A 27555-nucleotide genomic window follows, 5' to 3' on the forward strand; every position below is an offset into this window, starting at 1 on the left:
CTTATTGGCAATTGATAAATATTCTTGTCAACAAACATTCTGAATCCCACATTTCAGGTATTTTTATACAGATCCAGTATTCCGGTATTAGAAATGGATTGGTATTCCCGTATTTTAGTTGTCGGTGTTATCATAAACTTTTAGAACCAAAAATCTGCTAAAATTTGGCGTGTACATTCAGGCGTTTTTTCACTAATATGCATCGTAAAGAGTTGAAAAGGTCTCCTGGATACGATAGCGCAATGTTCTTCTCGACTTTACATTTGAGGCTGAATGATCATTAATTTTAATTAATGAGAAACAAAAGAAAGGCGAAAGTATTTTTTATTTCGAATTCCACCAACGCTATACTGTACCATTTCTCCAAACCACCGTTACCAGCCTTACAGTTTATGCAACAACTTATCACCAGGTTTTTAATGTTGGTCATTCAACGACCTGTCCCAATTTGGCAGCCACACACGTTACTCAGGCTGCCAGGAAATTACCCACCGTTCGAATACGCTGCGGTCTGAAGCCAGCGCTAAATCTTTTCAGCCCGACTTTTCTGGTTTCTGGAAAAGATCCAGAGAGTAGCAGTGGAACGTAGTTAGTACGTACCGAGCTAACCATTTATTCCCGTCCGTCCGTGGCGAGATAGTGAGCGATTCAGCAGCAGGAGCAGTAGCAGGAACACCATCCAAAGCTCTAAACACTAATGGCATCAAGGCATTTGCTGTTTTCGTACCGGAAGCATTGTTGTCAGTGGGAATCGGGTTGCTGCTGGGGAGTGTACCAGGAGGAGGACTCATTTTTTCACGTTCCATTCATCGACCCGTCGCTTTATGTGGGGTCAGGCAGATTAGACCCACCCGCCAATGGTCGACCTCAAACACTCTTGATGCCAACCAAACACAGTCATAGTTATAGTGATAGTGCGACGAGTTTGTTTGTCCGTATCTAGCAGTCTGGAGTAATAAACCAGAATATATTTGCATCATTTGTCCTCCCTGCCTCCGTGCAATGACGCTGCTGCTGCTGCTTGCTAGCTGGTCTATTGTGCTTGTGTGTCCACAAGCAAGTCCTTCGTTTCGGATCGACTTCACTGGGGCTGGACTTTAGGAACATAGCGCTCTAACCGCAGCCAGGTTCTTTTTAACCCGGGACGGCCATGGCGGACAGACAGGCAGGCAGGCAGGCACCATCTGTTGGCCATCAACGATGAAAAAGTACCACAAAGGATAACGATTTGTAAACCGTTACCACTGAGCTGCTGCACTTTGCTTGCACAGGCGGCTCTAGTCCGTTTTTAAAGAGGAGGTACGTCATACTGACAGCAAATATATTGTTCGTATTACATATAGGTTTCGCTCAAGGAAGTCACTTAGGTCAATTGATCTATGATTTGTTCAACAATTATCTCTGTTGATGTATCATTTTTGGAGAATTGTTTTATGATGGCTTTAGAATATTGAGTTCTTTAGCTTGCATCTCAGAGTTCAGAAACTTTATTATGTTTTTTTAAGATACCCTAACTGCAAATTATGTGCGCAGAATCGTTTTCCATTTCACTTCATTCAAACCGCCGGTACTCCTTGTAGCGTTGTAGTGCTCGGTGTGTTTGAGAGAATAATACTTAATACTCGGTGAAACAATGGAGAATGGCGAAGACGCCTGAACCACGTGTACAAACATGCTGTCATCGGATGACTGATAAAGTACGGCAGACTGCAGTGAATTGAGCATTAGGATGTTAATAAAAATGGTCGTCCTGAATTTTCAAACCGGACACACAGCAAAAGGTTTAGCACCTCGAAAGCCGATTCTCAAAAAACTATTCGAGGTGACACCATATCTCGGTATGTCATCAAAATACAAAGTCAATTTCATATGTTTTCGGTCTACATCATACAACTCCATCGTACCAGAAATGTCGAAATAACACAGTAGCGTTTAATAGTTTAAGGTAACAAATGTTATTTTTATAGTCACGCAATTTAAAATAGTTCAATTATTTGGCCCAGACAGAATGATTTATCATGTATTATGGTCGTGTCACTGGTATTACTATCAAAATTCTTAGATATGTGGTGCCTATTTTGTTTGAATCGTGGAGGAACTTGTTCCCCGGCGATCTTAACAGAATTCGTGTGATGAGAGTGTGACACTCCGACTAATCACTTCCTACGTCTGACCTCACGAATTCAAGTACAACCCCTAGCACTCTTCAGACCTCGCTAAGTACGTGTCGTTAAATTCGTTCATTTGACACCGCTTAATATATTAGAACAAATGTGTTGTGGTTCTTTCTATACTTAGAAAATGAAAAAAAGAAAACAAGATACAAATATATGTGGCCATCCGTCAGATCTTATGCGCTTCACTTTGCATTGCTCGCGTTCTGAGGTTTTTGCTTGCTTTTTGCACTTTCGGGTCACAAATTTCAACTCGCCTTCAGTAATATTTGCTCTCTCAATGATGGTGCTGGTTGTTGATTTTGAGGTACTGGATGCAGCTTTTTTAATTGCAATTATAGCCTGAACAGCAGCCACTGATTTGGCTGCCGTTTAGTATTGTAGCTGGTTTGTTGGAGTTGATTTTCCTATATGAGTTTGCCTTGCCGCTTTCTAAGTATGGTTTTCCGTAGTGTGCCGTATGATCTTAGAATTACCATTTTTACTTTTTCGTTTATGTGGGTCGTTCCACATAATGCGTTAGCTTAAAGGAGTTGTGGTTCTAAGATAAAAAAAAATAGTATTAATAAACGAATATTAGTAGCTGTCCGACTAATTCCGTGTGCTCGACTTGCCATAGTGCATAGAGATCTTCTTCCTCGGTGGGGAAACATTTGTTTCCTATCTAACTGCGTCTTAGGAATCATTCATTGCTCCCTTATTGTCATGTTAATGCTCCCGTGCTGCTCGCGTTTGAGTGTCTCTTCTTACACATTCGGGTTACACCCGTACCCACCAAATTTGATAATTGCTTGCTCAATGGTTGTGCTGGTTGTTGATTTTGAGATACTGGACGCAGCTTTGGCATATGTCATTATTACAGGTGTCATTATTTCCTAAACAGCAAGCACTAATTAAGCTACTGATTACGATTGTAATGGTATTTTAGCCGGTGTGTTGGATTTGATTTCAATAGATGGGTTTTCTTTACCGTTTTGTAAGTATGGTTTTCCGTCATGTGCCGGTACGTAGCATTGCACCGCCTTGTGTATCCTCCCTGTATCAGTCGAAACGAGTTCCAGTTCTCCGAATTGCGACATGTATTTTTCGATGGCCTCATCGCAAGTGCGCGGAGCAAGGTCATGTAACTGTGTTCTATTTTGTCATCCCCTTGTAGAGTAGCTAGAACAAAAATTCAAATGTTCATATCAAATTTTATTTTTTTTAAATTCATCGGTATTTCACACATTCTGTAGCATTGAAATTATTACCGAAAACTTTAATCTAATTTTTTCACAATTGGTCAAATCTTAAAAAATAAACACATGTCTTTCAAGACAAGCTTTGCTAAAATTAAACAACAAAATGGGGATATAGACAAGAAGATATTTACTCTTCCTTTTCAGTGTAGTGTTAGTTCAGTTGAAAAGCTTCTAATTTAAAAATTAAACTTTTGGTATTGTAGCACACGACACGGTTTAGATCAAACAACGTGTTTATGCATGATTTCCAAAATATAAATTAAATAAATAAAATCAGCTTAAAATCGTCGAGATATATAACCAAAACTGCCATAGTTTATATTGTGATGGTTAGTTTTTTTAAAAGAATTTTTGGAAGAAAATATATTTCACACTGGTAGGTTGATTTTTAAGGAAAATAGTCTCAATAAGTTTTTTCGTGAAATATAAATATAAAATAACACATAGCATCGAAAAAACTTCTTTAATTGGATTTGTGGCTTACTCTATACTGAATCGTCCATATAGGGGAGAAGGGGTAACAATGAAACACATTTTTATACGATTTCATTTTGATGATAATACATGTTATTTGTGTAGCTAAAAGTGATACATAGTTTCACTCTGTTGTTAACTAATGCATATATTTTTTCCAGCTGGTAAAATTCACGGGAAACAACTTTTTTGGGTAATCAACAGTCGGTGGTAAAATGTACCAGTGAGCCCCATGGGTAGGAACTATGAAACACGACGTCGTCTACAGTGAAATATTCTACTTGCGAATTTCATTCTTTTGTTTTGACGAATAAAGATCCTAAAGCTTCCTATTAAAGTTATTTTGAGACGCAAATTGTTTGTTTCCGCAAGATATCACTATATCATCGCGTAATATCGGACCACCATATATGCATATAAGATGCAATCCTGAAAGAGGCGATAATTTCTACAAAACTTGCCCAAATTGACAAACTTTCCATTTAATGAAATGTATTTATCGTGGAAAATCGGAACCCATTCACATTTTAATATAGATCACAAAGACAAGAAATTTTCACTGTTCCCCATATATCATCGTTTCACAGCTACCCAATGGGTCTATTTATGAAGATTGTCAAATTGCACAGAACCATGACAAGTTACCAAAAAACTTTGTTCGCGGCAAATGTTGAGCATAAAATTTGCTACTAATAACAGTAGAATAAACATTTTTCTGGTGAACGGTAACTCATAAAAATGAAATAATGATTTTTATGGCAAATTTACTCTGACTGTTATAAAACAAACAAATATCCATTAAAAGAGTTAGTGTTATCAGAAATCTTCCAAAATATAGTAACACGTGTAAAGAATTAGAAACCATGAAATATGAGGGAATGAGACGATTATGTTCATGCATTATGATTTTATTGCGATTGTTTCATAGTTCCTGCTGATCCACCGTTACCCTCTCTCCCCTATTGGATTTCTAAGCTATAACACACAACCACGTGTTTAGGCTGTTTTATAAAACTAATCTTTTTGCTGAAGGGGATCCTTTTATATAATTGTGGCAAAAAGTACCTAATGCTTATTATTTGAAGCAGTAAAATGACTTAGACATGTGCGCTATTCTGCAAAATGTTTATTATGGGTTCACCTACATAATAAAAATTTTCGAGTGTAAGGTGGCGTCCAAAATGGCGGCTTTCACGGAACAAAATTTTTCAAATCTGCGGGCATTCTCGTTTTTGAACCATTCAACCAATCAACTTCGGGTTTTGCCCGCCTAAAAGAAGACAACATTCTCGGGCGCTGTAACCTACAAAATCACAATATTTTGATCATTAACGATTTTTTACAGCCGGCCAAAGTGGAAAAATCATTCGAAAAAATGATACTTTATTTTCAAGTGGCCGCCATTTGTTTCTATATCGGTTTTTTCATGTACCTTAGTTTGGGGGGCTTCTACGGAACGTAATGTTCAAGATCGTTTTGGTATGCTCCTTTGAGATGAACAATAACGACCTGTATCGTGCCCGCAGATGAGGTTGATTTTCAAAACACCTTTTGCTGACACCCATACACTCGAAAACTTTTATTTTATTGTTGAAACCTTAATAAACATTTTGCAGAATAGCGCACATGTCTAACCCATTTTACTTCTTCAAAAAAAAACAATCAAACTTTAGGTACTTTTTGCACAATAATATAAGAGAACCCCCTTAAGTCATGACATAATGGAACCGGATTAAAGGGACTTCGGTAAGCCTAAGCTCCCTTTTCATTGCGTAACCAGTAGCGAGCATAATTGGCACAGTAGCAAACTTCAAAGAAGATCTTCACTGGATCTAATCACCTAATCGTCTCAAATTTAAATATCGAATCGCCTTTAATATTATTATTATTAAAACTTCTTAAATCACTTCGATTAAAACTAAATTCGGCGAAATAATTTTCGGCGAAAAGACTCATTCAACGTAACGACGTAGCGAAATGGGTTTCGGCTAAATGATACTTTGCGAAGTCACTCTGCGAAATAATTTATATCAGCGACTATAGGCTACAGGCACGATAAAAATCAAGATATAAACAATTTTTCTGAAGAAAATTTTATTTGATTTCATGAATCATTTCACTATAATGTTCTTTCTCAGTAGCATATAATAAGCTTCTATTTGCGATAATCATAAGCCAAGGAACGTACTTCTTCCCTAACACTGCTCATTAGTCTTTGCACGGACACTTTCGTAATTGTTTTAGACACTTTCTCCAGTCTTTCGCCGATTTTTCGATGATATCTGTTGCTTAAACATATTTTCTTAGATATGAATTTTTCTTGTTGTATTCTTGCTCAAAATGTCGGGCTTGAGAACTGTTCGGAGGATTCATAAGTTTCGGCACGTATTGATCGTTATTGGCGTCGTACCATGCTATGGTGTCTTTCGTATAATGCACAGATGCCAAATTCAGCGAAAACAATACTGAATCCGCATACTTCCTGATCAGTGACAGCAAACGCCAATTCAAGCACTCTCAGATGTACGTATCAGTCCTCATTGTCTATGATGTCACAAACGGCTCTGACCGCATTCGCAAATCGCTTGTCAAACCATTGCCTTTTTATCGAAGTCATCGACGTTCTGGCCTTCACGCACAGTGTAATTGATCTGCCGGAAGTGTCTTTTGATCAAATTTTACGTATGTTTCATCGTCTATGACAATACACGCCGAGTTTCCACATAGTCGAGCGTCATACAGCTTCCGAGCCTGCGGTTTAAAGGTTACAACATGATTTTCAATCCGTTTCGGAATCTTCTGCTTCTTGAAGGTTTTTATATGCATTCTAACCCTGGTACGTTGGAAATTACTCTTAGAAATACCCAGCTTTTTGACAACATCTCGACCAGAACAAAAAAGTTATTCGAAAAACTAAGAGTAGGTAATATCCAGGACATTATTTTGTGTACAAGCTTTCTGCATAACGTTAAAAAATCCTTAGTAAACATACTGCTTTTACTGGTTATTAGCCAAATTATATTTTCGAATTACTGAGCTAGTCAGAATTCTTTAACTTTTATCAGCAGAAATTTACCGAAAACTATATACTATTCTTGACAGATGCTTAAACATATATTTTATGTAGAATGCTCAGTAATAAAATTGTTTGACTGAATTTATTTCCAAACGGGATACTATTCAAATTCTCAGAAAAATTTACTGAACCCAGTAAACCCAAATTAATGTGTAAATTTAGCCGTTGGAAAGAGATATAAAAAGAATTTTACCAATATGATACGCCAACAAATAGTCCTACGTCAACTTCGCGATTGTGTCCCGGACTTTACTCACCCCTAGTTTTTTTGTATGTTGCAAACTGGTTGTGCTCCACTGTAGTTATTCAAAATTTTAGCGGCAGAGGGTTGAGTATAACAAATATGATATACTACCGTTAATATTAATATATACGATGGGTATTGTTATACTCATATCTTCAGTCACCAGTCAGTGCGCGTTTGAACGTCGTAGAAGCCGCAAGCATTTTGCTGCCGGTGTCCAGCTTTGTTAGTTCCTAGAAGGAATGATTCTCGCTAGCAGTAGCCAACAAAAAGTACTCTCAAAATTGCTTCCGCCACGAGATGTGTTAAGAAGCCGCACTCTTACTGTTAAATAAATGGTGAGCTGTGAAAATATCCACAACCAACGATCCTTATTAGGACCGCAAAACCATTCTCATACGGATTGAAATTTTCACTTCGCATTTTGGGGAAAAAACTCCCCTTTCATCGGGTTCATTATGTTATATAACAATTTCCGTAAAAGTGCGATTGGACAAATATTCTGTTCAATTGAAAAGAAGTACGAAAATACCTATAACAATTTGGATCCGAAAGGTGACCATTGCGGAAAAATGCTTTTATCATTTCTAAATGTTTGGAAGCTGAAGTGGCCGAGCTGTTTTTCAACGTCAATTATTGTCGCTGTACTGAATGGAATAAATATATTTTTGAGCGATCTACCAGGAAATATTCTCAACAATTGTGTAACGTATTATGTAGAGGGTACGATTACCATAAATTACGATCAAAATGATTTTGTGAAAGCAGCCATACCTGTGATTTGATTGGTGGTCTACTGTTCAACAGAGAGCATAAATTTTACAATCGAATGCACTTTTCACTGTTTCTATCGCTAACGGAAAATATTTAAATATAATTTTCACTTCATGTGGAACCCTGAAAATGACTGTGGTAAACGGAATAACAAGTCCATCCACCTCCGTTAAACTTTCAGAATAGGTAAATTTGTTAACTAGAACGACACAAGCAAATGATTCGGCGACAGCATTCCCTACTAGCTCGTACGAAACAAACAAATTATTCCAATGGGCGTCACACTTACTTCGCACGTGTGCTCTGCTCTGTACATCACACACCTCTGGCTCATAAGCTCTAGTATTAATGTTGAATCTCATTGAAAGTAGTTTTTGAACTATTTAAACAATTAAATTAAGTATTGATTTTTTGTGTTTCGAATTCAACTCGTCAGTAACTAGCACAATCTGCGTGTCTAGTTAGACGATGCATCTTAACTAGTACCCAAAATAGCACTAGTTAGACACAAAAAATCCAAACAGTTCGCACGACATATGTGAACTTCAAAAGCAACTTACTTGTCCCGAGTGATGTCCCGGGAAGGAAATACAGAAGCGTCTACAGCTGTGCGTCCGCAAAGCTATAATCTTCACCAAACTTCCGGATGACATTTCGAACCGCTCTGATACTCACATTTTCCAAGATCACCAGTTGACTTAGTGAAATAGTGAGAATAGAGCACTATTTATTCACAATATGTTTACGCTTTTCGGGGGAAATACCTTTCATTTTTATGAGTGAATAAAGACACAGAGTGAAAATCACCTGTCTTGCCGTTTTTGTTTTGTTTCGTGTAGAAATCGTGCTTATATTTTCTGAGACACCCTATATACTGGCATATTGGTTTTAACGTTGTGATATTTGATACATTATTGCATGTTATTCTTCACAATGTAGGTTTCTGCCACGGTTAAGCTTCTAATTGTTGTCAGTACAACATTACGCGTATGATGTAGCTGTATATGAGATACTTTCATGAGTGTTAGGACCGGTTTCGCTTCACGTACTGTAAGCCGAATGCAAGTTTGTTTAAAGTTTATTGCAATTGTATTATCCATTTGTAGGGATTTCTAGTTTCTGTAGCTTTTAGTTTCTGTAGCTCACTAATTTCTACTTCACGGTAGCAAAGCATCAGAACTACTGTGTTTGTTTGCTTTGCTGTCGACAATCGAAGCGTTATCTTGTCGGAAAAAAGAAGACCAATCCAAGAAATTGCGAAAATGCTGCAAAAAAGAAATGCAAACACCTTCTTGCAGAATATGGGATCGGAGGCACGTATTCTCATACCCCTCCCTGGACCCGCCAGTGTTCACTTGATTCTCCTTGTTTGGGCTGCGAGAAACATTCAAGCCGGTACTGTTTGAATGAATGGCGCCTCGAGCAGCTGACTGATTTTTCTTGGCTAACGACGTTATTTTCCCAACCAAACAATATTATTAACAAGGAACTGCTAATAGAACAGTCGTTGGCAAAAGATTTTTGTGCTGCGGAATGGAGGGATCCAACTTGATTGATCAAATCTGGAAATCTGGTGCGAAGAGGTTTAACAAAGTCAATTCACCACTCAAACAAGTCCTGACAGACAGGCAACTTTTGAGGGGAAGATAAATACTATCCACCAGTCTCCAGTTACATTTTCATCCCGGCAGGCTGATTTTATGCATGTAAGAATGTCTTCTTATCGCCATTTTCCCACAGTTGCTCGTTTTTCGTTCAGTACCTACCTGTAGGGATGCTGCTGTGCTGTACAGAAGCAAAAAAAAAATGTCAGTAGGTTTTCCCACTCAAACCCATCATCCGAAGCATCTTCAACCGCCCTTAGTCGGGGAGAAGATGCAGACAATAAACGACCATCTAGTGCGCTTCGTTCGAGTGCAGACCGTTTAAACTTCATCACAAGCGCATTATGCACGGGAACGTTCGCCATCGCCGTTTTCGCCCTATTATCCGCTGCGCGTACACACAAACCGGAAGCAGAAGGATCCATTCCAATCCCTTTGGCGGCGCTTGGTCTTCTTCCGTGCGACACGTGCTCACCGAGTACAGCGCGAATTGCATGGAAAATTGTTTGTAAAGTGTCGTTTCGTCTTATGTTTGGCAGTGATTGCGGAAAGAGAAGCAATATCGAATTGTTTAGGGGTTGATTGAAATTTTCCGAAATGGGTCACTGATGTAATATATGAAAATCGTACACTGTTGCTCGTTGAACGGAAATGCATGGAAAAACAAACCGTTTTAAAATACAATCTTCCACCCCGGTAGTAATCATGCAGAAATCCTACAGAAAGACTTTCAATTAGCCTACAAAATAAAACAGGAAAATTGAAGCCGCTAGTGCAACAATGTAAACTAGCACAGTTGCACAACTGCACCACGAATAGGAAAAATAGAGCTTCCTGAACAGATTATGCCACACCTAGTTTCTCTCCATCTACATAAATAAACAAACCGTAGCTCGTGTGCCATTTGCTTCCAGCGTAAATTACACCGTTGGATTTCAAAACTGCATAGACCGACCATTGGTCCAGGGTTGCACACAGTCGGCCGCAACTGTCACACATACGTCACCTGCTTGATTCTCTTTCACCTTGGTAAATATCTTCATACTGATAAAGGTTTCTATCTCTCTCTCTCCGCCAGCCACAAAACGGTCGGAAAACATTACTTCACACTGGTGTGTGATCTTCCAGCCTTACCCACCCCGGAAGGGATTCCCGTAGAATAAGCCACTGAAATATTCAATAGCATTTTGCTAGGTCTTATCTTCAACCCGTACATCTTTTCCGGGAGAACCGGTCGCATCGATGGGACGTGTTCATGTACACTGTTACAACAGGCGGCACGGAACACCCGAGTCGGGAATGTTACCGTCGCTGTAAATACCTACAACCTCGTTGGCAACGGGGCATGCCGGCCGGGCTGAATTATTTGTAGCATACAATTTTCTATTTGCACTTGTTTTCGTAACGAGTTACAGTACATATATAGTTTTGCCGTCATGTTGTCTTCGGAAATGTTAAGAAAATTGATTAGGGACTAGGACTGGGACTGAGACTGTGACTGAAACAGCTTGGAAAGTTAGACTGTAGCTGCCAGAAGTCATTTGAGTAATCTGGACCATGACGATGACGACTTGCGACCTGTGCTCGTCGCGCGGGTGGGACGTACAAGCCGGGATAGGTGTACATATGCTATAAAAAGATACTGGTCCTAATTGAAAATGATATCTTGCTTGGAACCGAGATAGATGTGAACTCGGATTGTCAGAACAACTGTTTTCCATGGACTGTGCTCTGTCTGTAACTGCCACTGGGCGCATTGATCACAATCAGCAGTCTTGTTCTCACAAAGGATTTATAGTATTCTAGTTTAGCTGCACTTGCGTTGCATAATAACTGTGTCGCAACACCATCGAACTTGATGAACAAACCCAGGAGAATCTTTACAACTTCCAATGGTACTGAAACGGTTTCACAAATAAGAATTATAAACTGTCGTGTGTGTGGTTGACAGGCATCGAAACGTTTATTATGCGATGAGGTACATCAGCAATTGAGTCATTTGCATTGTTGATGCCTATGTATGGCAGACACTTACTATTCAATCCTTTGGGACAACACCTTTGAAATACGTTGAGATATGTTTGAACGTATTTTACAAATGCAAATATTGAAACAAGCTACGTGTGTCTTTAATCATGAAATCTTTGAATATAAGTATTCTGTAATTGTCTTCATACATACGGTGGACTAGATTTTTTTTAACCTGAGGAGTTCAAATTTTATAATACGGTTAATTTCAAATTTTTTCGGTTTCAATCTTTCAACCCAAGTTCTTTTGTCATTGATTAAAATAAAATCATATCATTTTATTTGGCGTATAATTTATAATTATTGTTTTCATTTAGACAAACAGTTTCTAAACATTGTTTCAAAATTGATTTAGTTAGCACGTCTCGATGAGCCTAACGGAGCCATGGATGGTTTATATTAGAGCTTCCATTTCTTGGCGGTTTTCATCTTCCCGGGATTCGGGAAATAAGTAAAAGAATAAATTGATGTTTTCAAACCCGTTTGATTGCATGTATATTTATCCTAGCAGCAGTTGACAGAAGAGTGTGTAGTTATTTCCAATCAAATGAGAAAACGTGATATATAGAATCCATTTCCGTCACAGTAGGATCAGCTTCATTCCGAATTAAGTATGAATCAAAATCAGGCATATAATGGACGAACTGTGCAGCTATGGTTAAAGTTTGTCATCGATTTCCTGTTACGGGCGAGTATCAGGATTGCTTGACCCTAGGGCTCTTCAAAAATCCTCCCTGCATCCTTGAAAGTGACATTCAAAAAGTTTGGATGCGCATGACATTGGGCAAGTACAGTGTTCTGTATATCTCTTTATGCATTCAAAAATTTAAATATCTGGACATGACGAAAGAATCTTACCTACGCCTATTTATTAGAGTAGAGCGGGGTCTTGGCGAGCTCGTGCAATGGTATTTTTGCACTTATTTTGACAAACATGCACTCGTTGGAAAGGTTTCACATCTGGCAACGTTTTGACAATAATGGTTTTATGCCAGGCTAAATATTTTTCAAGCTAAATCCAATAAGGCGATGGTACTTTTTTCGATGTTTTTAAAATCTGAGGGTACGATAGGTCATTCGAGGTTAAATAAATCAATCTACACGCCCAGAAAATCAGCGCGTCAACTTTTATTTGAATAGTATGAATACTGCTGATTATTTAGAAAATAGTAAGATAAATAATAAATGGAATTCGTTGACGTCATTCATGATGCGAAGAATCGTGAAACCGCTGAAGGAAATGGTGAAAAAACGTGTTTTTTAACAGCTGCGTACTGTACTTCTTCGGTTTTCTCGTAGTCGCCAGAGTGTGGAATGGAAGTTGTGGATTATTGGCGAGGGGATTCATATTTACTGTGATTTAACGTCGAATTTGTAATTTTCTGAGAAACTTGTAAATCGTTGATATCTTAACCGGAAAAAAGGATAAATCGGCGGCTAGCTCGTGGGAAAATTATGAATAGATGTGAATAGATTTTTATCCTCAAATATAATCTGTTGAGAGCTATCAGACTAGAAGCTGTTAACCGCTTGTTAACCCTCCGGAGGTCGCGCAAATGACTCACTTTCAGAGCGACCTGCATTCAGTGCGCTTGCGCTAGTGCTAGTGCCGGAAAGTGAATAGCAGAGCAAACGATCACTTTGTTACTTATACACTGTACAAACAGCATAATCACCAATTGAACCCAGACGAAACGAGTGAGCCGGGAAAGCAAACGACACTACCTTGTTTCCTGAAAACTTGTTCCTGTAGTATCTGATTGCCGGGAAAAGTGCAGCTTGTAATTCTTGTTCAAAAGAATGAAACCAAAAAGATATGTATATCATCTACATCAGCGGTGCCCAACCTTTTTCGTACCACGGATCCTTTCAAAATCACCATAGGACTGCGGACCCTCACCGTTTAAAATCAATTTTGTATGCCATCAATATATTATTTTTAACCTGTTACGAAAAAAATTTCAAGTTTGCAATATCTATCCGGACAAGATATTCTTCGCAGATCCTCAGCAATTACTTTACGGCCTCTAGAGGTCCGCGACCCCAGGTTGAGAATCACTGATCTACATGAATACAAAAAAACTGGATAGATTTGGGTTATTTTGGGATAAAATTAAACGTCAACTAAAATTTAGATGGATTGGTTTAGCAATTTTTTTTGCTGGATCGAAAATATCTTTAAACTGAAATAAGATGAAAACGCGAAAAAAACGTTGATTCATTTGAGTGGCATTTCTCACGACCACGTTCGTCCGTTCGCTCGCATGTATGTGTGGTGTTCCCGCGCATTCTGCTCTATATCTTCGAAAATATTTTGAATTGGGTTCTGAAATATTTTTACTATATAATAGATGGTTAGATGTTGATGCAAACAATAAAAAAGCTTCACTTTTTCGTTCTTGTAAAGCAGACCACTCCCTTAGCAACGTGAGCTGCAATAGTTATCAAAGGTGAACTTGGAGCTCATAACGTAAAGATGTTTATGAATACAACGTCGAACATGATAAAGTTTAAACAAATCTCGTATATATGGATGGTGATTAAATCGAAGTACGTCTACACGATCGAACACATCGCGCTGAATTAGACCACATTGTAAGATTTATGCTGAAATTTGAAGAAAAGGAATTCGTTGCGATGAATATTTGGAGACTCTTTTTCACTTGTATTTTCAACGAGGTTCGTGAAAGCAAACAACGCTATGTACATATCACGATCAAATCCCTATGTGCAAGTATTGTAACTAAACGCCACACTATGGAAGATCATGTGTTGAAGCCGCTAGAAAATAAATATGTATAAAAAGGAGAAACCAATAAACAACAGTGAACATTGAAACAACACTACTGAAGCACAAGCATACGACCGACTAATAATTGGTACGGTTTGCATCTGAAAACAAACCTAACAAGTACTACCAAACCAATGTAGAAGTATAGAATATACACCAGAAGAAACAAACAAAAACATTCAACCGTGAACAACAGGAAAGGGCTTTCGATGACGACACGCAAGTAAATGATAACGCAGGAGAATGCATCCTAAGTTGTAAAGGACAGTCCTGCAAATATTTTTCTGCTTAGATAGAGGATCTCAACACGTCACAGCAAACTGCGTCTAGAGAATTCAGCGAACAGAGATTAATGTTTCGTTAATTTTTATAATTTTCATCAAAGGCTCAGGGCTCAGTCAAGCTCACGCATTGAGTCATGTAATATCAATTAATAATAAATGACACTTGTGAATTTTTGAAAACTAAATCAGACCACCGCTGAGTCGATTTCTAGTCCCAACTGCTCCAAATTTGAGCCAAATCGGACATGTCTAACCTCGGGAACTAACATGTTTGAAGTTTGTATGGGGTTTTTCGGCAATTCATATAGAAAAACCAAACTAGTTCACATCTTCACCGTTAAGCGGCACTGTACACATCAGTTTATCACAGCAGTTGAATTGAAAATAAGAAAGATAATTTCGTTGCCTACAACTTCGTCAAAGAATGCAAATCAAACTAACTTTCTTACGAGAAGTTCTTCAACTTAAAATTAGGCGATGTCTGGGTCAGTTTTACCTGGGGCCTAACAGTACATTATGGTGAATCGGTAGTGGATCCCCACGAAATTTCTTTTTTTTTACGAAATAATGGCTGTGTTTAGTTGAATAGTATGTTCGGAAGAATTTTAGTGTCATATGAGTCATCTTTTGACTATAATATTTTAGTTCCATATTTCACCGCATAGAGGGTTCCAACACTAACTTTTAAACGAAGAAAGATAAAATATGGATATGTTATCAGGAATTACTGAAAAAGATCTAATATGCAGCATTCACACACTTCATTACTATCTCTACATTGAAAAGTTAGTATTGGCGCCCTCTATGCTGTGAATTGCAGAACTAAGCCTGCAGTCAAAAGATGACTGATGGCATGTACTAAAATTCTTCCACACATACTATTGAGTTGCACCTAGTCGTAAATTCGCAAAAAAAAATTAAGATCGTGGGATTCGACTGCTGATTCACCATCATGTGCCATTATGCCCCATGCAAAATGGACTCAGACATCGCTTCATCAAAAGTGTAATAATTTCTTGTAAGAAAGTTCCCCTCCCCCAGGGTAAACGGGTTTGACGGTATTGCAAACATCATCAAGCATATTTGTGCATCAGGTATGAAAAACCTCTGACAGAAAACTGCGTTTACCAAAATAAGCTGGGAATTACATTTCCCTCGCATCCTCCCTCACCCGCCCATCCTCACACATTCACCCTTATACCCCTACCCTTACACCTTCACCGCCGAATACCAAAATAAATTAGCATGGAGACAAAATTGAACTAACGCTGATTAGGCTAAATGAATATTCTACTTTTTTGTTGCAAATGTTTCAGTGCTGACACGTGGCTCATCAGGTTCGTGGAAGTCGAGAGCTTGTATATTGATGTCAACCGTAATAAAACTTTCACAGGCATTTAAACGTAACCAGTCATGCAATTATAGTTTAGATAAATGAGACAGGCATAATTGCACAACTAGGTGGATTGAAACAAGTTTTTTTTTACTTTATCTTAAATTAGACTCATACTAACACTCACTAACACAAACAATTGCATATGCTCTCATATACACTCATAACCTGGCTCATTCCAAGCGTACAAACGATCCTGTCCTTCGCGATAACACGAACCTCGTAATAAACGCGTCACGTCACGTCACGTTCGGAAGTTCCTACTCTCGGTTGTAGCAGCCAGACTCATGCCTTCAGTTGGACCAATCAAAAGAAATCCCGCTTATATTCACTAGACAACATGTTCCATGGCGACATGACCGGGAACTCTAGTGATATGGGAAAACTTATTCTTTTCTAGTTTTGAACAACAGACTTAAAATTAAGTACCAGATTCACAGTCCGCGCGCGATCATCTACGAATACACGGGAATATGCGAATGGTCACACGACTATAAAATCAAATTTATGCAGTCGAAGTTATATACACGCTAAAACCAGGAGCGGATCCAGGAAAAAAAATCGGGAGAGGTCCGAAATTTTGATTTTGGAATGAACATTGTACAATACGTTATGCGTAAAAACCTCGCTTAATGAAAATTAGTGTTAATGGTCAAATTTGGTTTGAAATGATTTTAAGTTCGAAATTAATATAAAATTGAAACTAAATCAACATTTCCCAACAAGTTGAAAATTTTCGAAGGGGGTCCGTACCCCCAGGACCCTCCCCCTGGATCCGCCAGTGGTTAAACACTCGCCATACAAACGCACACGCGATCAAATACGTTAACTTACAAGCCCTTTGCAATGGTACACAAAGACGAACATGCAATCACAATCATCCACACACAACTACGCCCAAGATTTCGCAAAAACGCCGCAAGAATGTTGTGAATTCTATAGCACTTACAATCTGATTAACGCGATCTTAAACGGGCACAAATAAACACTCACTCGCACTGTACACTCAATATCCTAATTAAAATCACAGCCCGCTGAAATTGGCATTAAGTAGCGTTTTTGGACGACTTTTCCTGTTTCACCTGCAATTGTAGTGAGTGATTCTGACGGGGATCCCTTCTGAAAATCCAGCTATTCAGCTCCAGTAGGCAATTCTCGAAAAAAAAAATCAGACGTTTCATCGAATGACGGTCTATTTCTACAAATGAAGCGCTAGGCAGTCGATAAAGATCTGTTATTACTAATTTGTGTAATCTTTGACACAGTATATCTCCGCTTTGATAATATAAATACTGATTGGGTTTATCATTATCGTTAAGGTATTTTCGGTGAAAATAATATCACTCCTGCAATTTTTTGTACGATGCAAAAAATGTTTGCATATTCAGTCAATTTCAATTCAATAAACCAGGCCATTAGGCCGAAGGACATTCGTACATTAGGTCGGATGGACATCAGGTCGAATGGTCATTAGGCCGAATCTTCACTAAGCCGTATGGTCATTAGAGCGAATGAACCAAAGAGAGAACCAAATAGAGTAGTTGAAACTGAACACAAAATTTAAAACAATGATAAGTTTTAAATGAGGGGTGAACTTTTGCGAATTTTTAAATTTGTTAACGACTAAGAGTGAGTCATGTTTTTCTTTTTTATGTTGTAATGACATTTAATTAGCAAGGGACTGGAAGGTATGAAATATTTTTAATATTTAGAGCCATGTTACTCAAGGAAGAGCAATGAGTTGAAGGAAGAAAGTTTAGAAACGCGTGAAATAGGGTCATATGAGCGAGCATAGAGTTTCCCGGCGACTTAACTTTTTGTCTTCTACACACAGGAGTCCGGATATTTTGGCATTGAATCAACTGAGTCTGCGGCATGTCCGGACAAGCGTAAAGTCACTCAGTGACTTATGCTGTCGGAACCTCATATGACCCTATTCTACGATTTCTTCAACGCCTTGCTCTTCCTGTGGCTCTGAATATTGAAAAATATTTCACACCTTACAGTCCTTTGCTAAATAATTGTCGTTACAACTTAAATGTTTAAACTAGCTGTTTAGTATGCTTTCGTCATCTTTTTCGCTACATATTCAAATAAAACAAATAGATTGTTCACCATTAATAATAATTCGAAAGAACAGCTCATGGATATAAGGATATAAGTGAATAGCTGAGGAGCAAGCAAAGCAAATAATAACCGAGAATCCCTGAGAGTTCGGCAGGATAAGCTTCGACTTCTTTTCCTCCTCAATGTTAACAATTCATAAATCGAGAAAAAAATATAAGCTTTCATCATTTCTTGGAGAATGATATGAAGTAGAACTGTGTAAAATTTTAAAACGAATGATTCAGTAGATTTTGATTATGACGTACACCGCAAAACAAGTTTTCGGTGAGGCGCTGTCACTCGTTTAACCTTGAGTATTTCATATTAATGTTTTGAGAAAAGATTGTTCACTTGTGGTAATGTTGAATGGAAATTGAATGAATATAATAACACTCTCTGCATCTTCATGACAATTTTAAAACAAATGTGCCTTTTTACCGAAATAACCTTACTCACCTTCCTCTTCAGATGCCTCCAATATTTACTCTGCACAATCTACCACGCGATCTTTTTGTATTTACGTCGTAATGCGGGCGCATGGTAGTTTTCTCATAAATTTTTCCTATGCTCTACTGGGATCAATTGTGTGATAATCGTTTCACTACTGAAGTTTGCTTGCAAGATTATGGGGTACTGTTCAAAATATAAGATTCTGCGCCTTAGGAATTTGTCCTAGCAATAACGCTGTTAAATAGTTCACTAGAATTTGCAAAGCTTGTACATTACCAACTTAGAGTTAAATTTTGTCCATAAGGTATCTTTAAAGATAAAGTGCATTGAAAAACTTGCGCTCTTGAATATTGACAAAGTAAAAAATATTATCTTTTGCCAAGCCCATAAGTGTGTTGATGTACATCGTAATACTCTCCATCGGACTTGGAAGATATCATATAGACGAATTATTGTCACATTCCCTTATAGTGCAAACAAACTCATGAAACTCCTCCGAGCAATCTGCGCCCTGTTTGCTCTCAAGTCTAGATCGATTTTCCCACGTGGTTAAAGATAAAACAGCAGCAGCCCGTTGAAGTCAAAAGCGCGACAAACTGGAGCTCTCAAGAACCGATAAGAGCTTGAGAACGCAGTTAAAGTTTCCGCTGCTTCTCGCCCTCTATCTTTGTCTTCGCCTTTTCGTCAACTTCTAACTACTGCATACGCGAAACATGCATGTACGTACATGTAAGTAGTTTCCCTTAACGGGATGACAAAGGACTCTTCTCGTGTCCCTTAGCGTACACCGCTCATGTGTAGAGCCGCTGGGTGCAATAATCGTTTGTTGTTCCGTTCATAAAGCATCCTTGAAAACTCTTCAAGTGTGTCTTGCGGAAAAAGGCTTTCTCCTTGTGAACTACTACACTTGTACAGTGCATACAGTGTAACGTGCAAAAGGGTCCTCGCGAAACAGATAATCAAAATGAATCGAGCTTGTTTAGTATATGTGGTCGTTACGAGGGAGGATTACATCATATTGGTTTTTCATAACTGTAACATATTATGATTGACAATTGTGAGATAAATCAAAAATGCGCCCGCTGGAATAACTTCGCTTTCCGTCGGCATAATTATTTTATGACCTTTTTTCTAATTTTTGATTTTTTTTTAACTTTTTCCAGAACCAGCTCTCTTGGGAGCCGGCGGAGGCAATGGATTTGCACCGAACTTCCCACCGGCAGAATTCCACCCGTCGGAGAACTGGAAACCGACCCCGGCCGGAACACACGTTGGACTGATGAAGGATCCACCCCTGACTCGGAACGGGCCGGCCAACTTCATTCAACCGGCACAGCAACAGGTTCGTGCCAAATTTTAGTGTGTAATTTTTGTTCAATACTGCTGTAGCGTGCTCGACGGTCTCGATTCGGAAATGTATCATCATCCCGCCGCCATTACATCGTTCGTTTCGAAACAGCATCACTAGAGTAATTGGCTGATCCGTGTTAATCGTACCGTAAATAAGGAGGAGGGAGATTTACAACGTATTCTTTCACCGCATCAGCGTTTGTTTTCATTATTGCACTGGCACGAACGAATGAGGTTTTTCATTCGGGGGGCAAAATAAGATTCCTGAACGTTCACAAGATCTGCTGATCAATGTGCGTCACTATCAACTGATGGAGACGCTTGGCACGTTGCTCTCCTCCCTTTTTCGGTGTGGCATTTTTCCTAGTTTCTCGTACTTATCCGTTCGGCTCATTGCATGCCATTTTTGCTCGAGAAGAATGTTGGAATGCGCCAAAAAGTATGCTATCTGTTGCCACTCCATTCAATTGATGGTGAAGGTGAAGCGTACTGTGAAGGAATTTTCCAATATATTTACTGGCTACGTTTTGTTGCTACTGATGCCAGTCAGGTCGTGATATTATTTTCGGTATTTGAAATGAGACCCACGTTATTTTTATCATTAGTTTGAATTGAATCATTATTTATCTGTCAGCGAAAGGACATACTAACTCAGCGAAATTAATTTAATTCAGCTCATGACGATGTCTTAACGCAGCACAATTAATTTGGATGAACTGTAATACAGAAATAAATTGCAGCAGGCATTTTTTGAATAGTTTCATTACACTTCAGCAAGGAAAGACAGTGAGGGATTTCGTTGTCAGTTTGCGCCTTTAGCAACAGTAGTGTAAGGGCTCTAGCGAATAAAAACCCTTGAACATGTTTCAAGTTATTTATTTCGAGGATTTATTACTGTTGCGATATTCGCTTTATTTTCTTTTTGTAATTTTTCTCACGAAAAGTGATGAATCATTTTTTTTAAATTTTGTGTCGTTTGCGTATTATTTCTTCTTAGAGCGTGTGGTCTTTTTTCGTTTTCACAACTCCGACTGTCATATATGTTTTCATTTCGTCCCTTTTTCTTATTTCAAGAGACATAATGAAGTGTTGGTATTTTCTTCTATAGAAAACAAGAGCTCTCTGGAGACCAAATTATGCGCAGAAGGCAACATAATGACCGCCCTGCCATCTTTCTGTTCCGCAATATATATTTTTTTCATTTCGTAGTTTTTATCTTTTAATTGAATCTTCCAGCTGTGGGCAGTTTTTCACTCTTTCACGGAGAGACAAAAAATTCTGATAAGTTATATATTTTATCTAACATTGTTTGGTCGCTTTTCACGTATAAATATTTTCCTTCGTCTCATTACAGGGTGCAGTAATGATGGTGTACGGGCTTGACAACGGAACAGCCAACACCGATAAGCTGTTCAATTTGTTCTGCTTGTATGGAAATGTCGTCAGGGTAAGTACGGACAATAAAATGAGCAAAACAGGTGCTGTTTACTTTTGGAGGGAAAATCACTTTCCAAGGCTGTGGTTGCATCAATTTCGAAGTCTCTAGTAGTTTGAAAACTGTACTGTTTTCCATATCAATGACCAACAACTCTAGCCCAAATAGCTGAATCAATTAGCTTTAATTACGCCTGTGTCAGGACCAAGGCTGTAGAGAGAAATTACGGGCCCGGGGGTCCAGCATAAGAGCCCCCTCCATCATTGTAGATTTTTCAATCACAGAAACTGTCAAGCACGAAATCTGTTGGAAAAAATAATTATCAGCTATGATGTATTTTATGGAGAACTATAGGAGAATGCAAGTGTTAATTCCAATGACTTTTTTCATTTCAAAGGGTGTTACGGTCAACTTTACTTACTGAATTATTTTTATACGACCGTATAGTTGACTGCACATCTGGCCATGTCCTTACGATCGCCAAAGGGAAGCGAATGTTAGTTGAATACCTACTTAAGAAGATACGGGGAACCCACGCAATCTACATAGGTATTACGGAGGTTAGATTTTGTTAGTATGGAAAGAAAATGGGTTGTTGGTGTGGAGTAATTTTATATATTGAACAAAATGGATAATGAAAATTATTATAAACCGGATTGATCTCTCCAAATTTATTTGGGTGGTGGCAGGCATCAGGCACCACAACAATGAAAGCTCTGAGATGCAGTTGATGAAGAAGGCATCTATGAGGACCCGGGTGACGATTCTGACTGCAAATGAGATGGAACCCGACAGCGATGCTGACGTATTCACTAAACCGACAATATTATTTTGCACACTCGAACAAGAATACTTCAAAGTTTTGAACGGTTCATTTCTTCACTATAAAAACGTCAAAACATGCAGTCGAAACACAGTTTAGAAAGACATTTAAGCAAAAAAATATTTTTAAAAAAATTTCGAACTCCGATAAATAACGCGAGAAAAAAATTTCCGTCCGCACTTAGGCATTGCTTACTTCGATCCATCCACTCAACAATCGGCGTCGTCCATGATCAAAATTTGGTCAAACAAAAACGATAAAATTTTTAAATTATTTTTTTATACGTTCAAATAGCTTAAATACAGAAAAATATTCAGTTAAGCTTTCGGTTGAGCGTCTTTTAATTACTGCCATTAAATTCTGTACAGCCACCTCGTCCAATTTGTTCGCCGCAACCAGTTAACAGTTTTTGGTCTTCTTCAGGTTCCGCTTGACGCTGAACCAATAGTCCTCAATTGGGCCGAGCTCAAGTGTGTTGGGGGGGGGGGGGGGGGGGGGTTTGTCCTTCAGTACCGTCTTTACGCACACGTGGCTCAGGTCAGGGGCCCCAGGATTTTGAGGGGGTCGGCGATGAGGATAGGCGCATAAAATCATACTGACTGTCTGCACTACTGGCGCTATGAAAACTTCAAAAAAAAAGAGCGACCCAATCTTAATTTGTTTCAAAAACTATTTCGACAAGCATTCTTGGATTAATATACCGATCACAAGTAGAATATCCTTCAGTTGCTGATTTCAGTTTTGGTTAAACTAGATTAATGTCAAACGCAAAGAAAAACTATGAGTCACGATGACATATACTCAACCAACTAAAGAATCGTTATTCCTTATTCTGCAGCAAGAAACACGAGGCTTGAAAAAGAATCATCCTGACTCTAAATCTTTTGAAAGGGATTCGCCGACACAGTATTGATTGATTTCAAAGCCTTCTGTTCGCGAAAAGGAATATTTATTGAAAAATAAAATATGACTTTTCTCAGGTCACCTTATATCCGGTTGCATCACATCAGAAACGTGGTACTTCTCTGGCTCAATATGTTACGAATAACTCTTTAGTGAACCCCGTATTTTAAAAATAGAGATCAGTAAAAATTGATAGATTCTTCGCATAATTTTAACAGTAGAGTTTTATTGGCAAATTGTTATTTGGTTTTCGTAGATTGTCATAGTGTTATATCAGCCCTATTATAATGGATGGTCAAACGAATCGAATGCACTTCTTATTTTATTTAGCTCAGTCCGAAATAAAACGCTTCAAACGTAGTGGTATTTATGTAGTTTATATCGTGTGTACCTCTAGTGTATTAGATATGTTTAGTTTTACAACAAAAAGTTGTCCACGAAAATATTGCACTACGGAGAAACCGTAGCCAAAAATGAATTCGTTATCCAAATTAGGAAAAATATTCAGTTTTTGATATATAATATTTAAAAAAAAGGTTTGGATGGTACTTTTATACAGTAGTAGAAACTTCTCTCACAATGTCTCAGTATCTTTTGATTTACTGAAGTTCCGGACAGTTTGGCGTATTGTAGTCTTGGGGCACAAAATTTATTTTGATAACTCTATACATTGCTACAACTGATTTTGCATACCGGCACGATGTTAAATCAGGTCAAAACTCCGGAGAACCACAGTCTTGTCTAAAAGAGGTAGTCGACGTTTGTAATGGCACTCTTTGTGAAAATGTTCTTGCCCTGGTTCTTAATCCCGGTTGTGACATGTATTTGATCTCGTTTGCCGCAACTGCAGATTGCCAATTTCCAATTTCAAATTATTGCATATTTGTATTTTTCAACGATATCAAATCTATCTCAAACGGAGAATATCAGGCACTCTCCAAACTGTGGCGTTCACTGCCCCGAGTCGTTTGTTGCGTTAGCGATGGGATTATTTAGAATTCATGCGATGTGTGAGCTGAATTTTCTAAAGTTTACTTTGCTAAATTTTCTGGTTATGTTAATTTATAGAAAGAACACTCACCAAATTTCTCAAACTTTACAAAGATTTTGCTCCAAATTTACAGAATATGAACATTATACGTTAAACTGTATTTGAACTAAATAATGGTTACTCTGCGTTGTTCTGAGCAATACTTGTGGTGCAACGTTTTCGAGGATAGCAATGAGAGTGGGAAACCCTAAAAATATTTGAACATAGTATTAACCAACAAAAAAAAATAAAATTGATAAATATAAATTGTTCCCGTATTTAGTTGCTATTTGATGTAACAAAAAGTCTTATACTTCAGCAGTAGATGTCTAAACTAGTAATGTTTGCCCATCTATCAACGAAAATTGGCATCTATTGACATATATTAGCGTTTATAATAGACGTTGCAATTTTCACGTGTTTATACATAGCCGAGCGCATTGTTTACGAACATAGTTTTAAACGCGTCATGAAGTACGAAAAATTATGTTCAACTATAGGGGCCTCTTCGTTTAGTAGTGCCCGGGGCCCCGAGTAGTCTTAAGACGGTCCTGCATTGTCCTTGGGCGCCACCAGAACCTTGTAGGCGTTATACCGCTACATGTCCTTTTACCGTAATGGCAGTATTCAAAATCCGACCAAAATAGCGTGGAATAATCGTATTGCTTCATGAAAGGTAGCAAACGTTTTTTCATGCACTCTTTCACATAAATTTCCTTGTTGACGCAATGAAAAGATTGCTTTTCAAACCACACACGCCTGCCAAACCAAATGTTTCAATGTTAGCTTCGACAACTTCATATGGTTGAAAATATCGGTCACGGTTGCCATTACGCTGTTGCAAGTAATTCGGATTCAATCTTTAGGCGAGCAAAATTTCTCTGTGTTGCTCCTCTTGCTCGGACAATACTTTTATAACTGAAGAGCAAATGTCAAGTGAAAAAGGCATCTTTCTGCACGTGGGAAAATAAAGGATTTGTTGAAAGAAATATGGCAAGTTTAAGCCTACCAAATTTTGATCGCAATACCTTTTAAATTGTCATGATTTTTTTATTGGCTTCATCCAGATGTCGGTATTGCATGGATTTTTTCGAATCTTTGTCAAAAATTATGACAATAGCAGCGAAATAGAAATGTAATAAATTTGAATAAATACAAAATGATCATTCAATAAAGGTAAATTTAAAGAGAGTAAAACAAAAAAAGAACAGACGAGGAAAAACTTATGAATAGATGAAATAGAACAAAAACAAGAAAGCTACAAAATGAAATTTAAAATAAATGAAAAAGATTAATGATATGCAAATAGTCACAAACTTACCAATATCAAAAATAAAAGAAAAAATCCAGAACAGCGAAACAACAGAAAACGGACAAAATTAAGACAATTGAAAAATTAAAAAAAAGTATGAAAACAACTTGAAGAAATAGCAAAATAAAACAAATTGATTAATTGATACAATCAAATTAAACGGAGGAAATGAAAAGGGAAATTAGCAATTTTTTAGAAAAATATTGCAAAAAGGGGTAAAATAGTGAAAAACGGGTAAATAAAAAAAATGAAAATAAAACATAAACATGGACAACAGAAAAAATGGCAAAAGAAAGAAAAATTAATACAACAAAAATGTAAAAACAAGACTACAATAAACAAATCTCGCGTTTTTTTTTGAAAAGGGCCAATAAGCATTCTGTCAAAATCCTTTTTGAGAGGAAATTCTAGGCAAACGATTAATCGCCAATTATAAATCACAGCAGTAAACGAAAGAGAAAACTTTTCTCTTTCATAGAACGTTTACATCCAGTTTCGGCGAGTTGCGGTTTTGTCTGGAATTATCTCTCAACGTGAATGTTGCTTACTGGCCGTTGACAAAAAAAAATCACGCTTGAAATACAGAAATGATCGAAACGGATACACCGAGTTAGACGTAAAAATAACAATTATACAAAATGTTTGAAACATAAAAATTAGGACCAAATTAAAAAAAATGGAAAGCATCAAAATAAGAAAATGGGAAAATGTTAAAAATGTTTCAAAATAGAAACAATGGTAAAGTACAAGAATGAAAATAATAAGAAAAAAATTAAATAACTATGAAAAATAAAAAATAGACAAGTTTTTTATTTCGATTATAGAGGTTTTAACCTTAAGGTCATTCGGGTTATAAAAATCTCTTATGGAAAATTACTAACCCTATGTGCGGGGTCGGGACTCGAACCCAGGTGCGCTGCGTACAAGGCAATCGATTTACCAACTACGCTACGCCCACCCCCAAATGGACAAGCTATTTTTTAAAAGAACTAATAGAAATAAAAATAAATGGGAACAATTGGACAGAATATGTTGAAGAAAAAAAATATAAAACAGGAACAAGTGGAAATAGCCTAAAACAGACAATAATTAAGATGTTTTATGTTGTTTAGTATGGAGGATTTAACTTTAAGAGTCATTCTCCTCAGACAATAGTTAAATTACAAAAAAAATGTAAAATCAAAATAATTTGAATGGGTAGAAGTGAAAATTCTAGAAGAAATGAAAAAACAGGAATATTATCATAACGAAAAAATAGAGAAATTTAAAAAATAAATAAGTTAAAAATTAAATAAATCTGTATAAAGTAAAAGTGGGAAAATTTCATAATTTGATGAAATGGAAAACCGAAAACATTCCCAAAGCGCAAAAATATCAAAAATAAAATAATAGAAATAATATTCGAATGAAAAAAGAAACAAAATAAAAACATGGAGTTCAAAATTGTGTAAATGTGTAAAAAAGGTAAATACTAAAGGTAATGGACCATACCAATATACAAAAATGGGAGAATATTGAAAAAATCCACGCAAAAGAAAAAATGAAACGAAAGAAATTTAAAAAAAATATATGGAAATAATTATTGGAAGATATAAAAAAGTACAAAGAAATAATAAAAAATAAAAGTTTAGTTAAATAAATTCAATAAATTTAATTAAATCAATTATTCAAACATATACAAAAGATGCGAATAAAACGGTAGATAAAATGAAAAAATGGAAAAAAAAACGTGAAAAGATGGACGAGTTGAAAAAATGGGACAAATACAAAAAAATGGTACAAATTTTTGAAAAGAAAAAGGTAAAAATAGAAAAAGGAAAATATGGGGCAAAATATACAAAAAAAAGTAAAATAACATAAAATGAAGAAAATAGAAAGAACACAAAACCTGGTTGAAATGGAAAAAGAAACAAAAAAAACAATTATGAAACAAGAGAAAAAATGTATAACTTCATTTAAATTGAGAAAGTTAGACAAAGATGACAAAAACTTTCGGGTTCCCGAATTTAAAAAAAAAACCTATTTTAATCCACCTAGCGGTGCAATTGTGCCTTTCTCAATCA

General features: G+C 37.3%; 1 protein-coding gene across 1 annotated transcript in view; it reads left to right on the forward strand.

Annotated features, from left to right (window-relative positions):
• Nucleotides 1-27555, forward strand: part of LOC131689555 (heterogeneous nuclear ribonucleoprotein L) — an 803699-nt gene that overhangs the window by 720621 nt on the left and 55523 nt on the right. The window contains exons 8-9 of the mRNA XM_058974744.1: nt 19803-19981; nt 21344-21436. Of these exons, the coding sequence (XP_058830727.1) occupies nt 19803-19981; nt 21344-21436 (272 nt within the window). The remainder of the gene's footprint in view (nt 1-19802; nt 19982-21343; nt 21437-27555) is intronic.

Source organism: Topomyia yanbarensis, chromosome 3 (assembly GCF_030247195.1).
Source record: "Topomyia yanbarensis strain Yona2022 chromosome 3, ASM3024719v1, whole genome shotgun sequence".
Lineage (NCBI taxonomy): Eukaryota > Metazoa > Arthropoda > Insecta > Diptera > Culicidae > Topomyia > Topomyia yanbarensis.